Genomic DNA, 13,502 nt, shown 5'->3' with positions numbered 1-13,502 from the left:
AAAAGCAGGAAGAACCACAGTTGCAGTCACTGCCCCCTGGAGGGATGTTGCAAGGGTCCTAGAAGTCCTGCTGACAGTGATTCTCTGCTTTGACTGTCTCCTCCCCATTCCTCGGCTTCTCCATCCTCCGTCCCAGCTGCCACGTGTCCCTTGTCTTCCTCAGCTCCCGAACCCCTCCCCATTCCCCAGCTCCAGAGCGGCACTCTGGGGGCGAGGACGAACAGCCAGGTCCCAACAGGAGGAGCCCAGTGGGTGGGAGCCCAGAAAATGGCTGATGGTCTGGGGGAGGAGAAAGACTCCCGAGTCTTCTGTCCATTAGAAGAAGAAGTTTCTGCTCCAGAACAGAATCCACTCCAAAAACCCAAAAGGGAGAGTGAACCCTTCAGAAACAACTTTCACCACTGACTCAGAGTTGTGAGACCACCCCCCAGCCATATCTTTATGAGAACAAGGCAGAAGGGCGAGGCTAGGTCTTCACAGGCTGGCCACTTGGTGTGGAAAACCAAGTCCTCCTCTTGTGTCCACAAGTCCCCAGATCATTCCCAACTAGAAACAGAAAGATGAGATTCTAACCCGAGGCAACTGCCTCTTTAACCCTGAGCTCTTAGTCATCAAAACATAGGCAGGGGTGCCTGGGTGGCTCAGTGGTTTGGAGCCTCTGTCTTCGGCTCAGGTCATGATCCCAGGGTCCTTGGATGGAGCCCCACATGGGACTCTTTGCTCAGCGGGGAGTCTCCTTCCCCCTCTCTTTCTGCCTGCCTCTCTGCCTACTTGTGATCTCTGTTTGTCAAGTAAATAAATAAAATCTTTAAAAAAAAATAGGCAACCAAAGAATAAAATAAAACATAAAGCCAGGGGCACCCAGGTGTCTCAGTCAGTTAAGCATCCGATTTCAGCTCAGGTCCTGATCTCATGCGTTGTGGGATTGAGCCACGCATCAGGCTCCACACTCAGTGGGGAGTCTGCTGGAGATTCTCTCTCCCTCTCCCTCTGCCCCTCTGCTCTCTCTCTCTCTCTCCCTCGCCCCTCTCTCTCTCAAATAAGTGGATTAAAAAATTTTTAGTAAATAAAAATAAGTGGATAAATTTTTAAGATTTAATTTATTTGACAGAGAGAGAGATCACAAGTAGGCAGAGAGGCAGGCAGAGAGAGAGGGGGAAGCAGGCTCCCTGCTGAGCAGAGAGCCCCACGCGGGGCTCGATCCCAGGACCCTGACATCATGACCCGAGCTGAAGGCAGAGGCTTAACCCTCTGAGCCACCCAGGTGCCCCAGATAAATCTTTTTCAAAAAAGCATAAACTCATACTGAGGATAGGGGAAAACAGGCCCTTTTCACATGCCTGGTGAACAATAATTTGGCAAAACCTATCGTAAGTCCTGAGACTTTGCATATCCTTGAATTCAGCAATTCCCCTGGAACTGAAGGACTGATACAAACTGCAAGGATGTCTACGACAGTATTATTTATAATAATGGGAAGTTATAACATACACATCTGACAGTAGAATTTGTTAAATCGTGCTACATCCATGTATTATCCCACAGCCACTAAAAAATATTTAATACTATGAGAAGTTCCTGACATATTAAGTGCCTTGTGTAGCTCCAGCCTTCCTCGGAGCTATTGGTTCAAATACCTAGTTGTCTACCTGACACATGGAACGTGTCCAGATAGGACTTGACTGTCGAGCCCAACCTACTCCACCTCTACTCCCCATATTTCAAATCGAGGTACCACCAGTCACTCTGTTGTTAAGCCAAACGCCCAGGCATAATCCTCCAACCTTTATTTTCCCCATATCTGATTCACAGGCACCTCCGTCCACCTGACCTTCTGGATCCAGCCACCTGCCCCATTCTCCCAACCAGCATAACCGTCCAAAGCACAGTCACTCCTGGCTTTGGTTTCCACACTAACCTCCCAAATTGTCTCCCTGCTCCCATTCTTACACCCCACAGTCTATTTTCCCTGCAGCAGTCTGAAAGGTCTTTTAAAAACATAACTCAGGGGCGCCTGGGTGGCTCAGCGGGTTAAGCCTCTGCCTTCGGCTCAGGTCATGATCCCAGGGTCCTGGGATCGAGCCCCTCGTGGGGCTCTCTGCTCAGCGGGGAGCCTGCTTCCCCCTCTCTCTCTGCCTGCATCTCCACCTAATTGTGATCTCTTTCTCTCTGTCAAATAAATAAATAAAATCTTTTAAAATATATATAGATAGATAGATAGATCAGTCACCTCCCTGTTCGTGCTTAGAACAAAATCCAAGTATCTTATCAAAGCCTTTTATGATCAGGGCCCTGCTTCTGTCTCCCACGGTGCCCTCACCCCTTCCCTGCCCACCCACTCCACTCCAACCACAGTGGTCTCCTTGCTGTTCTATTAACATTCCAAGCACGTTCCCACCCAAGAAATTTGCATCCGCTGTTCCCTCTTCCTGGTGCATTTCCCAGATAGGTCTCGGCTTGCTTCCTCAAGTCAGTAAAACCTCCTTGAGGAGGCCCTTTGCAGATGATGCCATGACCCTCCCTCTTTCCCATGCTATTTTGGCTTTATTTTGGGTTTTGGGGGGAGGTTTTCCCATAGCAACGCTACCTTGTTACATTAGATTGTTCACTGGCCCCTCTGAACCACACCTCCTAGAATATATGCCCTTAGATAGTAATTTCTACACTGACTCTGGGCTTACCCACTTAATCTGCTTTGGCAAATGGGACACCGGCCAAGGTCATGGAAGCAGAGCCCTGAGAGGGGCTGCGCAACAGGGTGTATTGTCTTGGAACACTGCTGCTTCCACCAGGGAAGGAATCTGCCTGTCCTGCTGGAAAGACCATGGGGAGGGAAACCAAGGCACCCCAACCAACCACTGGCCGTGTGAGCAAGGCCGTCTTGGACCGTCCAGCACAGCTGAGCCGCCCAGTGATGGCAACCACATGAGTGATCCAGGAAAGATCAGCAGAACTAGGCCGTCCACCCTACAGATCAGAGATCAGCAAGCTACCTATCGCCCATGGGCCAAATCTGACCCACCACCTGTTTTCGTAAGTCCCCAAATCTCAGAATAGTTTTTATATTTTTAAATGTAAAAAAAAAAAAAAGTAGAAAATAATGTTTCTAGGACATGGGAAAATTATTTCAAGTTGGGATTTCAGGGTCCATAAATGATACCGCACGGGGAAACGTTCATTTGTGGATATAGTTCATCCATGGCTACTACACGGGACAAGAGCAAGGCTGAGTGGCTGTGATGGGTCGTGGGTGTGCGTCACCCACAAAGCCTAAACTATTTACTCTCTGTCCCTTGACAAAAAAGGCTGTCAGGCCCTGCTTGCAGGCTGCCATCGGACTAACCTTTAAACAAATTTTTATCGTATTTACTCCGAAACCTTTGAAGATTTCTACCTCCATCCTCAAAGGAGGGAAGCTTTGTCAGTCTGACTCCCTTGTCCTTTGTCAGATCTCAAGAGCTTGTGATCTAAATTCATTTCCTTGGACACTCTATCAAGGACTCTCCATTCTGGATCCACTGGTCTCCCTGCAGCCCCACGAAGGCATCAACTGGCACGAAACGCCTTCAGCTTGTTGTCTTGCTGCAGGCTCTCCCAACCTACTGTGATCTAAGCCTTTAGACCCATCCTTCTCTCTGTTCAGGGTCCCCAGCTCCCCAACCAAGAAAGCTACCCTAACTGCTCTGCCAAATGTTTCCCTGGGTGTATTCTATGGAACATCAGACCCAAGGGATATCCTTGGAAAAAGGACCCAACCCTCTCTTGGAGTCACCATGCCCATAGTTAGTATAGTAAGACTTTGAGAAGACTCTGAGAAGTCTGTTTCCCTTTGTTTAACACAATCTTTCTCGGGTGTTAGCACCCAAGGAATTCATCTTGTCTTCAGAGTACTGGTTGACCACCAGCATCTAGCACAGTGCCTAGATCACTAGTATGTGCTAGAAGAATGGAAAATGCTACCAGACGACAGAACTAAGGTTGCACAGAACATACTTTGGAAATGCTGCTCAAACTCTTCCTTCTCTCCCTCTGATCTGAGCTGTTCCCTTCCATGTCATCTAGCCCACACCACATAATGCTAATCATATCATCATCATAACTATGATTTATTCGACCCCTGAGGGCTGTGCTAGAGATAGCACTAGACCCTTGAAAATGTCCTGTCTTTCAGTCCTCGTAACCACTGAAGTAGGTAATGTTATCTTTTTTTGCCATTGTGCCAAAAATTAAACCATGGGTCAGAAAATTTAAATCACTAGCCCAAGATAAAGTAAAGCAGAAAAGCTACAATTTAAAACTGTATTGGTCTCACTCCAAAGCTCATGGCCTTTCTTCTCTGCCAGAATACCTCCTGATAACATGCCATGGCCAGTCCTGTTGGCTGTCCACCTAACGTCCCTTCTTGACAGAACCTTGACTGTGTATGGAGTGACAACAGGTCAACCGAGGCAATGGACCACGACCCATCTAAACCACTCACGATGCTATTCCCGCTTCCCCACCTCCCAGCATTGCAGCTGGGACTACCTATCCGACCAAGTTTCGGCCAATAAGACATTCTTAAACGTCAACTGGGTGGCTCAGTGGGTTAAGCCTCCGCCTTCAGCTCAGGTCATGATCTCAGGGTCCTGGGATCGAGCCCCGCATTGGGTTCTCTGCTCAGCGGGGAGCCTGCTTCCCCCTCCTCTCTGCCTACTTGTGATCTCTCTCTCTCTCTCTGTCAAATAACTAAAATCTTTAAAAATAAATAAATAAATAAAAATAAAACATCATCTGTGGGTTGGGTAGCAACCTCTTCCCCCAGCGCTTCTGGGGAAGCAAAAAAAATAAATAAATAAAATAAAGACATGAACCCTTTATATCTGCACACTCCTCACCTGGCGCCCCCCATCCCTGCCTTGAACCTGGGTGTGATGGCTGAAGCTTGCAACCATTAGAAAAAGGCCACTGACAGCTCAAAGAGACGACAGCCCCGACGTTACTATCTTACTTGAGCCAACTCAAGCAGCCACATCCCTCCAGACTTGATGCCACACAAGGAAAAGAAGCCACTGTTCCCTTGAACATGTGGTTGAAATTTCCATTTCATGCAGTTTGAAAATATTCTTCACAGACCCACATGCTGCCCTCCCGTATCATTTGCTGTTTGGACTTGATCATTATTTCTCACACCTATACTGTGAGCCTTGTCTCCCTAATCATGCAGGACCCTTCTGGAAGGCTCAGTCCACGCTGTATATTTTTGTTATCATGGAGTCATAGGCATGCTACCAAATTTTGCTTATTATCATGGTTTTCCAGGACATTCCATGTACTGCTTACTTCAGTGTTTGTGAGCAGGGAGTTCTCACCAACAAACTGCAGAAATATGTCCTAATCGGTGGGTATTCCTCAGAGTGTCAATGTGAAAACATGCATCGAAACACTTGGACTGTTTTTTAAATGCAGATTCCTGGGCCTTCCCTCTCCCCCAGTCCCACCTGAATTAGAACCTCTGGGGTTAGAGGCTGAGAAGGCACATTTTTAATAAGTTCCCTTGGGCGGTTTTGATATACAAAATGTGATATACCTTTTGATATACAGAAATATTTGGTTGATAAAGAACCTTGGTCCAAAACCTAGGCGAGGTTTGGCAAGATTTGGCTGTACCGGGAGTCACCAGCGCTTCCTCAGTGGCCCCCCCTCGTCGCCCCAGGGGCCCGGGAGAAGCATAGAGCTGGCAAGACTGCTGGAGACCCTTCCCTGCACAATATGTGTAAAGCAGTGGTGGGCATGCTCTTTGGCATCCTGGGACCAGGAAACTGACAACCAGATGCGCTCCAAGTAATTGCAACCTCTTGCAACTCCACCCCCGGTTTTCAAAGAAAACCACGGTGCAGGAAAGAAGCCACAGAGGCCAGGGTCCACTGGGACCATCGTCATCATTCCAGAAGCTATCAGAGGATGGGCCATGTTGAAAAGAGTTGAAAACTAAACCAGGGGAACTTACACAGGGATACATAAATGAGCACTTGGGACTCCTGACTCAAAGGACCAAAGAGGACTGAGGTGGCCCTTTTGGGTTACTTATTTATTTACTGCCTGCCGTTCTGTGAGTTCACTGCTCACACAGAGACAGAAAGGTGGGCCAGGGCATCCCACACTTTTTCTTGCAGCCACAAAGTCCTAGCCTAGACTATTCTCCCAAAACTCCGAGAAAGCAAGTACCTGGTCTCCCAACAGAGTCCCCACTCCTCTGATCCCTCTTGACACGTATTTTATTTCATTTCTGAGGATCATTTTCCCACATGACAGGTGCACACAGACATGTATTCTAGGGGACCAAACAGCATATCACACACACACACACACACACACACACTCTCTCTCTCTCTCTCTCTCTCTCCTTTCAAATTGATGACCTTCCAAACAGCCAAAGTTAAAATCATGGGGCGGGGGCGGGGGGAGGGACAACTTTAAAGTGAATCAGAGAGTGGAACTTATCCAGGCAGGAACCGGGGCAACAGGGCTCAAAGATTCAGCAGGGACGGAAGAGTTCGGGCCTTGGAAACTCCTGGAGTGGAAACAGAGGGAACCTCCAGCATCACACATGCCCACTTCTCCAGAGGGAGAACCCCTTTCCTGTGCTCCCAGCCTGCACAGCCACTACCCTCAGCAAAGGCCAGCTAATGGGAGTTCCCAAATTTAATCAAGCCATGCGTACAGCTGTTTTGAGGGAGAAGTAGAGGAACCCTTCAGATGTTTCCAATGTGGATGCCCAGTGATTACGTGCACACCAGACATTTTCTAAAGCTCCTGAAACCTTCCTCCTTTGACCAAGCTGCCTTGGGAAGAAATAATTTCTGCCATCTTCTTTCTGAATAACTTTGCATCCAACCCCATCTCCCAAAACTGCTTCAAACTCGCCCTCAAGTTCTGTTGGAGACAATGTTACAACTCGCCAGAGATGACTCCTCCTCCGACCCCTTTCCCCGCGGTCCCATCACGGATTCAAGAATATTTTCCCATACCGCTTGCGTGTGCCGATGCAGGCACATTTTCTCTTATCTTTTTACACGTTTCAGGCCTGCAACAGCTCCCTGCATCAAACGGTTTGATTGGAAACTCAATGGGGATTTTTTTTTTCCTCTTTACCCCTTGACATGGATACCACTGAACTAAAACAAAAACAAAAACAAAAGAACAAAAACAAAATCCAAGGGGCAAAAGCGAGCCAGGGAAGGAGGCTGAGCGCCGAAGAGGTCTGTATTTATAGGCAGCCCCATTCTGCGAGCAAAAACCACCTTTGACCACCTGCAGAATGCGCAAGGTCACGTGGGTTCTCTGCAGCGCCTTAATGCCTTACCCAGCACACAAGCCCCCGTGGCACATAAACAAACCCACAATCGGAAAAAAGAGAGAACTCCCTCCTCGGAGGGGAAGCGAATGATAATAACAGCCGCAAGAATAATAATACATAAGGAATCACAATTACTACTACTACTACCACCACCCAGCCAAGCGTAGACGACAGCGGTACAGTAAAGGGACACCCAGGGCAGGCTTTGCAAAGAAGATAAATCACAGAAAACCAAATCCTGCCCACCTCGATACCTTCCCACACCCTCCCGCCCCCCCAACAAACAGAATCAAAGGAAAGGGGGGTTGTGGGGAGCAAGGAGAGGGAAGGAAAGATTGCTTTTTTTCTTTTTTTTTTTTCCACAGGCAACACCTACCTCCAGGGTCCGGATCTCTTTTTGTGTGAGGTCGTTGGAGGTGGCACATTTGGTCCTAAGCCCTTCCAGGTTGGAGATGCTCAGGTCTATCATGTTTTGGACCAACTCGCACTGCTGTAAGGCTTTTTGCAAACTCAGAGGCTGCTGCTCCTCGCTTTTCGTCATGTTTTCCTCATCCATCGCTTGCTCGGCAAGCCCCCTTCCCCTCCTCCTCCTCCCAGAGAGAAAAAAGGGGGGGGGGGCGTAGAGGTAGTCTACCCCCTACGCTCTCCAACCACTGCGACTTCTCAACAATGTCTCATGAAGAAGAAACCCAACATCTCACACAGGGTTGAGGGGGTGGGGTGGGAGGAGGGGACAAGAGCCAAAATTTATTATTTTATTTTGGGGTATCAAGCAGACTCCATTCGAATGTCTCCTCTTTTTGAGTCTCTGGTCCCTGAAAAGGAGAGATGCTGTTTCTCCGAAGCAAACCAGGTGATGTGATGCTGTCTGTACACTTAGGGAGGAGGAGGAGGAGGGGGAGGAGGAGGAGGAAAAAGAGGAGGAGGAGGGGGAGGGAGAGGAGAGGAGAGGAGGAGGCGAAGGAAAACAGCGCTCACTCTTTACACACCGGCTCCGTGAAGGACAAATGTATATATTTTTGGCTGGCTGGCTTTTATGTCAAAAAAAATCTGCTTTGCCCCCCTCCCAATTGCAGTGACAGGGCATTGTCCACCGTTTGGAGTGCTTTAGCGCGTCCTCAAGATGCTGTCTGCATTGCTCCCGCGGCTGCGGCGGCGACTGCGGCTGGCTGCTGTCTCCTCCTCGCGCTGCTGCTGCTGCTGCTGCTGCTGCTGCTGCTGCTGCTGCTGCTGCCGCCGCCGGGCTCCGGGGGTGACGGCTGCTGCATTCGCTCCTGCCTCGCTCCACACCGACATCTTGCCTGTCAATCAAAGGGCGGGGGGGAGCGAGCGCCGGCGAGGGATGGAGAGCGAGCGAGGGACCTGCGGGGAGCGGGTTGGTGGAGCGGCGCCGTGCGCGCAGCCGCCCCGGCCCGGCGCGCCAGGGACCCGCCGGAGGAGGCGGCCGCGGCGCGCGCAGGCTCGCGCACCTGCCCGCGGAGGGGCCGGCCGCCGGCGCGGGCCGGGGCGAGGGGAGGGGAGGGGAGAAGGGAGGAGGGGGGAAGGGGAGCGGAGGGGGGGCGGGATTCGCGGCGATGCGGAGCTCGCGTGGCGGAGTGCAATTACTACCGGGCGTGCGTGCGAGCCGGCGGGCGGGGGCGCGGGGGAGGCGCGCGCGGCAGGGGAGCCGGCGGGGAGTGTGCCCCGGCGCGGGGGCTGGGCGCGGGGGCGGCGGTGGGGGGAGGGGGGTGGGGGGCCACTACTACGGCACGCTCTCGCGAGACGAGGCCGGAGTGCTGCTCAGCAGGTGCGCTCCGGCTGGGAGCAGGTGTGCACCCAACTTTCAAACCCTTAGTGCGTGCTGGGGAAACGTCAGCGTGAACCTGGGCACGTCCTCTCTGGCTTTCTGGCTCGGGGATGTGTGTGTGTGTGTGAGTGTGTGTGTGTAAAACGAAACAAACCTGATCATCTTCCGTGAGCCCTGCGTGTGTGCGTCTGTCTCTCTGTCTCTTGTCCTTTCTTGTTACTGGAGAAAAATGGAACAAATCTGATAATCTTCCATGAGTTCTAGGCTGCTGCTTCCCAGGGTGCGTGTGTGTGTGTGTGTGTGTGTGTGTGTGTGTGTGTGTGTTCCTTTGTCCTTTCTTGTTACTGGGGCAAAGTAAAACAAACCTGATCATCTTCCATGAGCCGTACGACGCTGCCCACCCCCGGAATTGGTACCCCGGCCTGCAGTTACCCAGAGGGGTGGCTTTTCCATTTGGAGGGGGAAAGAGGCTTTGCCTTAATCTGACTGTTATGCCCTAGGTGTCCTGCACTATCTGATCCCCACCTACCTAAAGGACCTTAGGCCAGCAAACTGTGGCTCCAGAGCTAAGAATGGTTTTTATATTTTTAAATGGTTGGGGAAAAAATCAAAAGATTTTGTGATGTGTGGGAATTATAAAAAAATTTTAATTTCAGTGTCCATACACAAAGTTTTATTGGACCACTGCCACAGTGGTCCATAGACATTTTTCTATGTCTGTTTACTGCTGTGTTGTCACAGCAAAAGCGCATAGTTGCAACAGGCACTGTATAACTTGTAAAGCCTAAAATATGCGTTGTATGGCCCTTTCCAGAAAAGTCTGCCCACCCCTGACCAAATCACCAAACATATTTTTGCCTCAGAGTTCTTTGCTCTCTATATCCTCTCTGCCCAGACCACATTTCCCTCAAATTCTCTCCTGGTTGGTTCCTTGTCACTCAGTGTCGACTCAAATGTCATCCCAGAGAGCCTTCGTCTTCCTGATCATCTTAACTACTGGCAATCCCAACACCCATTGCTCAAAGGATGTGTTCAGGATAATTAGCAAAAGGCTCCTCTTTCTCCCGGTGAACAGAGCTCCATGCCAGGCAACTGGGTTTATGGAGCAGAGTGACTCAGAAAACATGGTAAAATATGTGTCCCTTAAAGGAAGCCACTTGAAAAGTAAAGAGAACGACAGCCAGTGATGGCAAGCTTTTTTTTCTTTTTTTTTTAAGGCTGGACCATGAGGTTTTACAGCTCATATAGAGCTGAATCAGCATTTTCTTTTCTTTTTTCTTTTTCTTTTTTTTTTTTTTTTAAGATTTTACTTCTTTATTTGACAGACAGAGATCACAAGTAGGCAGAGAGGCAGGCAGAGAGAGAGGATGAAGCAGGCTCCCTGCTGAGCAGAGAGCCCGATGTGGGGCTCGATCCCAGGATCCTGAGATCATGACCTGAGCCAAGGCTTTAACCCACGGAGCCACCCAGGCGCCCCAGAATCAGCATTTTCAAAAGCCCTCTGTCGATGAGAAACTCAAGTGAGTTCTCTATGTCCTAGTCTTTTGAACTAGGAAGTTCATGGATTCCAATTCTCTGGTAAAATTCACTTTTCAACTCTTTTCTCCTTCTTTGGCTTTGCGTCTCTTGAACATATTAATCATGGTTATTTATTTACTTATTTATTTAAATTTATTTGACAGACAGAGACACAAGTAGCAGAGAGGCAGGCAGAGAGAGAGGAAGGGAAGCAGGCTCCTCGCTTCACAGAGAGCCTGATGTGGGGCTCAGTTCCAGGCCCCCAGGATCATGACCTGAGCCGAAGGCAGAGGCTTTAACCCACTGAGCCACCTAGGTGCCCCAATCATGGTTATTTTAAAGCCCTGATTTTATTTCAGGGCTTTGATCACCTGCACACTCTGTTTCTATAGCCTGTTTTCTATTTGTTTTCAGGGATTTGTTCCTGTCTCTTGGCAGACCTTGTAATTTTTGTTGCATGCCATACAACATCTGTGTATGAAAAATATATACCAAGTCTCCGGGTGATCTCCAGGAGTCCTGGAGAGGGCTCACCATTTCTTTGCAACCGGATGGCATGGGGACTGAGCACTTTAATCCAATCAGGGGCTGAGCTGGGTGGAGGCAGGGCTGCAATTTTTTGTTTTTTGGTTTTTTTAAAGAATAAATAATTATTCATTTGACAGATAGAGATCACAAGCAGGCAGAGAGGCAGGCAGAGAGAGAGGGAGGAGGAAGCAGTCTCCCTGCTGAGCAGAGAGCCCGATGCAGGGATCGATCCCAGGACCCTGGGATCATGACCTGAGCAGAAGGCAGAGGCTTTAACCCACTGAGCCACCCAGGCGCCCCAGGGCTACAGTTTTTATAAGACTCCTATGTAACTCTGGTTCCCACCGCTAAGGCTTTGCCTTTCAGAGATTCCAAATGAGAACTTTAGGTCTTCACTGAGGTCCTTCCCCTGGTCCTGTGCTCTAATCTTTGTAGCCGTAGCATGGGAAGAATGCTGGATACACTGCTTTTCTTCAGGGGCTTTCTGTTTGGCTTCTAGCCTCTTGGCCTGCACTGTTGCAGAATTGCCAAATATCTTAAGAGGAAAACCACTTTTCTACCTTTCCCTTCTCTCTAGGATAGTCCCTAATTTTGTCTCTCCAGCCCTAAGACACCACCAGAATTCTGCCGTTTCTCTGGCCCCCAGCAGCAGCATCCTTGCCTGGGAAAAGTCTAGATTTCAAGGCCCAAATTTGCAAATGCCCCAGGGAAAAAGTGGCTGCTGTTTGTCCCCCCACGTCAACCTTCCAGAATCTTGGCCCCTCTAGTTCTGGTTGCTTCCGCAGCTCTCTGAACGCCTTTAAGTAGGTGATGATGATGATGATGATTTGACTTGGCTTTCCTAGTTGTTCTCGGGGGAAGCAGAAGTTTTAAAAATGGAGGTAGCCCATAGTTCAGAAGTCATCAACAGGCAGGGCTGTAAGCAGCACACAAAGGCATTCCGTTTGCCCCCGCTTTCCCCATCTGATCACCACCAGCATGTCTTTCCAATTAGTTGCAAGAGTGGACAATTGTTACACTTCATATCCATTCAGCCCCCTTGAAGACCTTCCCTGTGTTTGAAAATGCCCACCTTATGAGTCCCACCTCTCTGTAAGAGAAACCAAAGCACTCTTCGAGAACCTTCCTTGCAACCAAGTTTCATGTGATCTGGACTCTACCATTCCACGCGTCACATGAGATTTTATACTTGAAAGCGAACGACAAAGAGGAGCCTATCTGATAGTGAGCGTGGCAGCCAGTGCGACGGTGTCGGGCTGTTCGGCCCCTGTGTAAGCATGGGATCTGTGCTGAGGGGCATGGCCTGGCATTCACAGGGGCCGTCTGATGGAGCGGTGTGGGCATCACTCCCAGCTGGACAGTCCGAGCCTAACCCTCTCTTCCTGGAGATTCCTGGAGATTCCGCCACCTGTCTTAGGTTGCCTTGGCTAACATAACAAAATACCATGGATGGGTGGCTTCTATGACAAAAATTTATTTGTCTCCCAGTTCTGGAGGCTGGAGATAGTTGTGCCGGCACATTCGGGTTAAGAGCCCTCTTCCTGGAGGTCAGAGGGTGTCTTCTTGCTGTGTCCACACAGCAAGTCCACACAGCTCCCGTGGTTCCTCTTCTTATAAGGCCATCGCTCTTTTGAATTAGGGCCTCACCCTTTGGCTTCACCTAACCCTAATGACCTCCCAAACATTGTAAAGGTCCATTGAGGGGGTTAGGGCTCGAGCGTGTGAATTTGGAGGGGACCCAATTCAATGCAGAGTACCCCCGTTAAACCACTTGTACTTGATCCACCTGGAATAGTACACTGTGTCCTTTGCAACAAAGAACCCTATATTCTTACCAATAATGTTGACATCAGGAGACACTTTCAAAAATGGATCTGGGAAAACAGGAAGATGTGGCCTCATTGGGCAACAACTGGTAGATCTGAGAGATAGCTGTCCCTCTGCCTGGGACACAGGCTCTCCAGTTCACCATGGACCCCACCTAACACCCCTCCACCTAACCCCCTTCATTCATTGTATCTCCTGCCTGGCCCCTGTTGGCATGTGCATTGGTTGCCCCTGGGATAGCATACGGCGGTTTGCACCCCAGAGCAACAGAAATCTCACGGATATCAAGGTCGGAGAACAGGAGCAGATGGCTGCACGTTGTGCTATGGTTGCTGGGACTTCATTCTGGAAAGTGCTCGGCACTTTGGATGCTGCATGTCTCACAGCGCCTATATCCCTTTTTTTTTTTTTTTTTAAGATTTTATTTATTTATTTGACAGACAGAGATCTTAAGTAGGCAGAGAGGCAGGCGGGGTGGGGTGGGGTGCGGGGAGCGGGCTCCCC

General features: G+C 49.7%; 1 protein-coding gene across 3 annotated transcripts in view; it reads right to left on the bottom strand.

Annotated features, from left to right (window-relative positions):
- KSR2 (kinase suppressor of ras 2) overlaps nucleotides 1–9,029 on the bottom strand; it is a 416,470-nt gene extending 407,441 nt beyond the window's left edge. For 2 of the 3 annotated variants that reach the window (XM_059140071.1, XM_059140072.1), the window contains exon 1: nucleotides 7,716–8,940. In XM_059140071.1, the coding sequence (XP_058996054.1) occupies nucleotides 7,716–7,895 (180 nt within the window). In that variant the 5' untranslated portion in view covers nucleotides 7,896–8,940. The other variant, XM_059140070.1, reaches the window with a different exon arrangement.
- Between the last annotated feature and the right edge of the window lie 4,473 nt (nucleotides 9,030–13,502).

Source organism: Mustela lutreola, chromosome 11, assembly GCF_030435805.1.
Source record: "Mustela lutreola isolate mMusLut2 chromosome 11, mMusLut2.pri, whole genome shotgun sequence".
Lineage (NCBI taxonomy): Eukaryota > Metazoa > Chordata > Mammalia > Carnivora > Mustelidae > Mustela > Mustela lutreola.
Note: the sequence above shows the minus strand (reverse complement) of the source record. Positions and strands in the feature narration are given on the sequence as shown.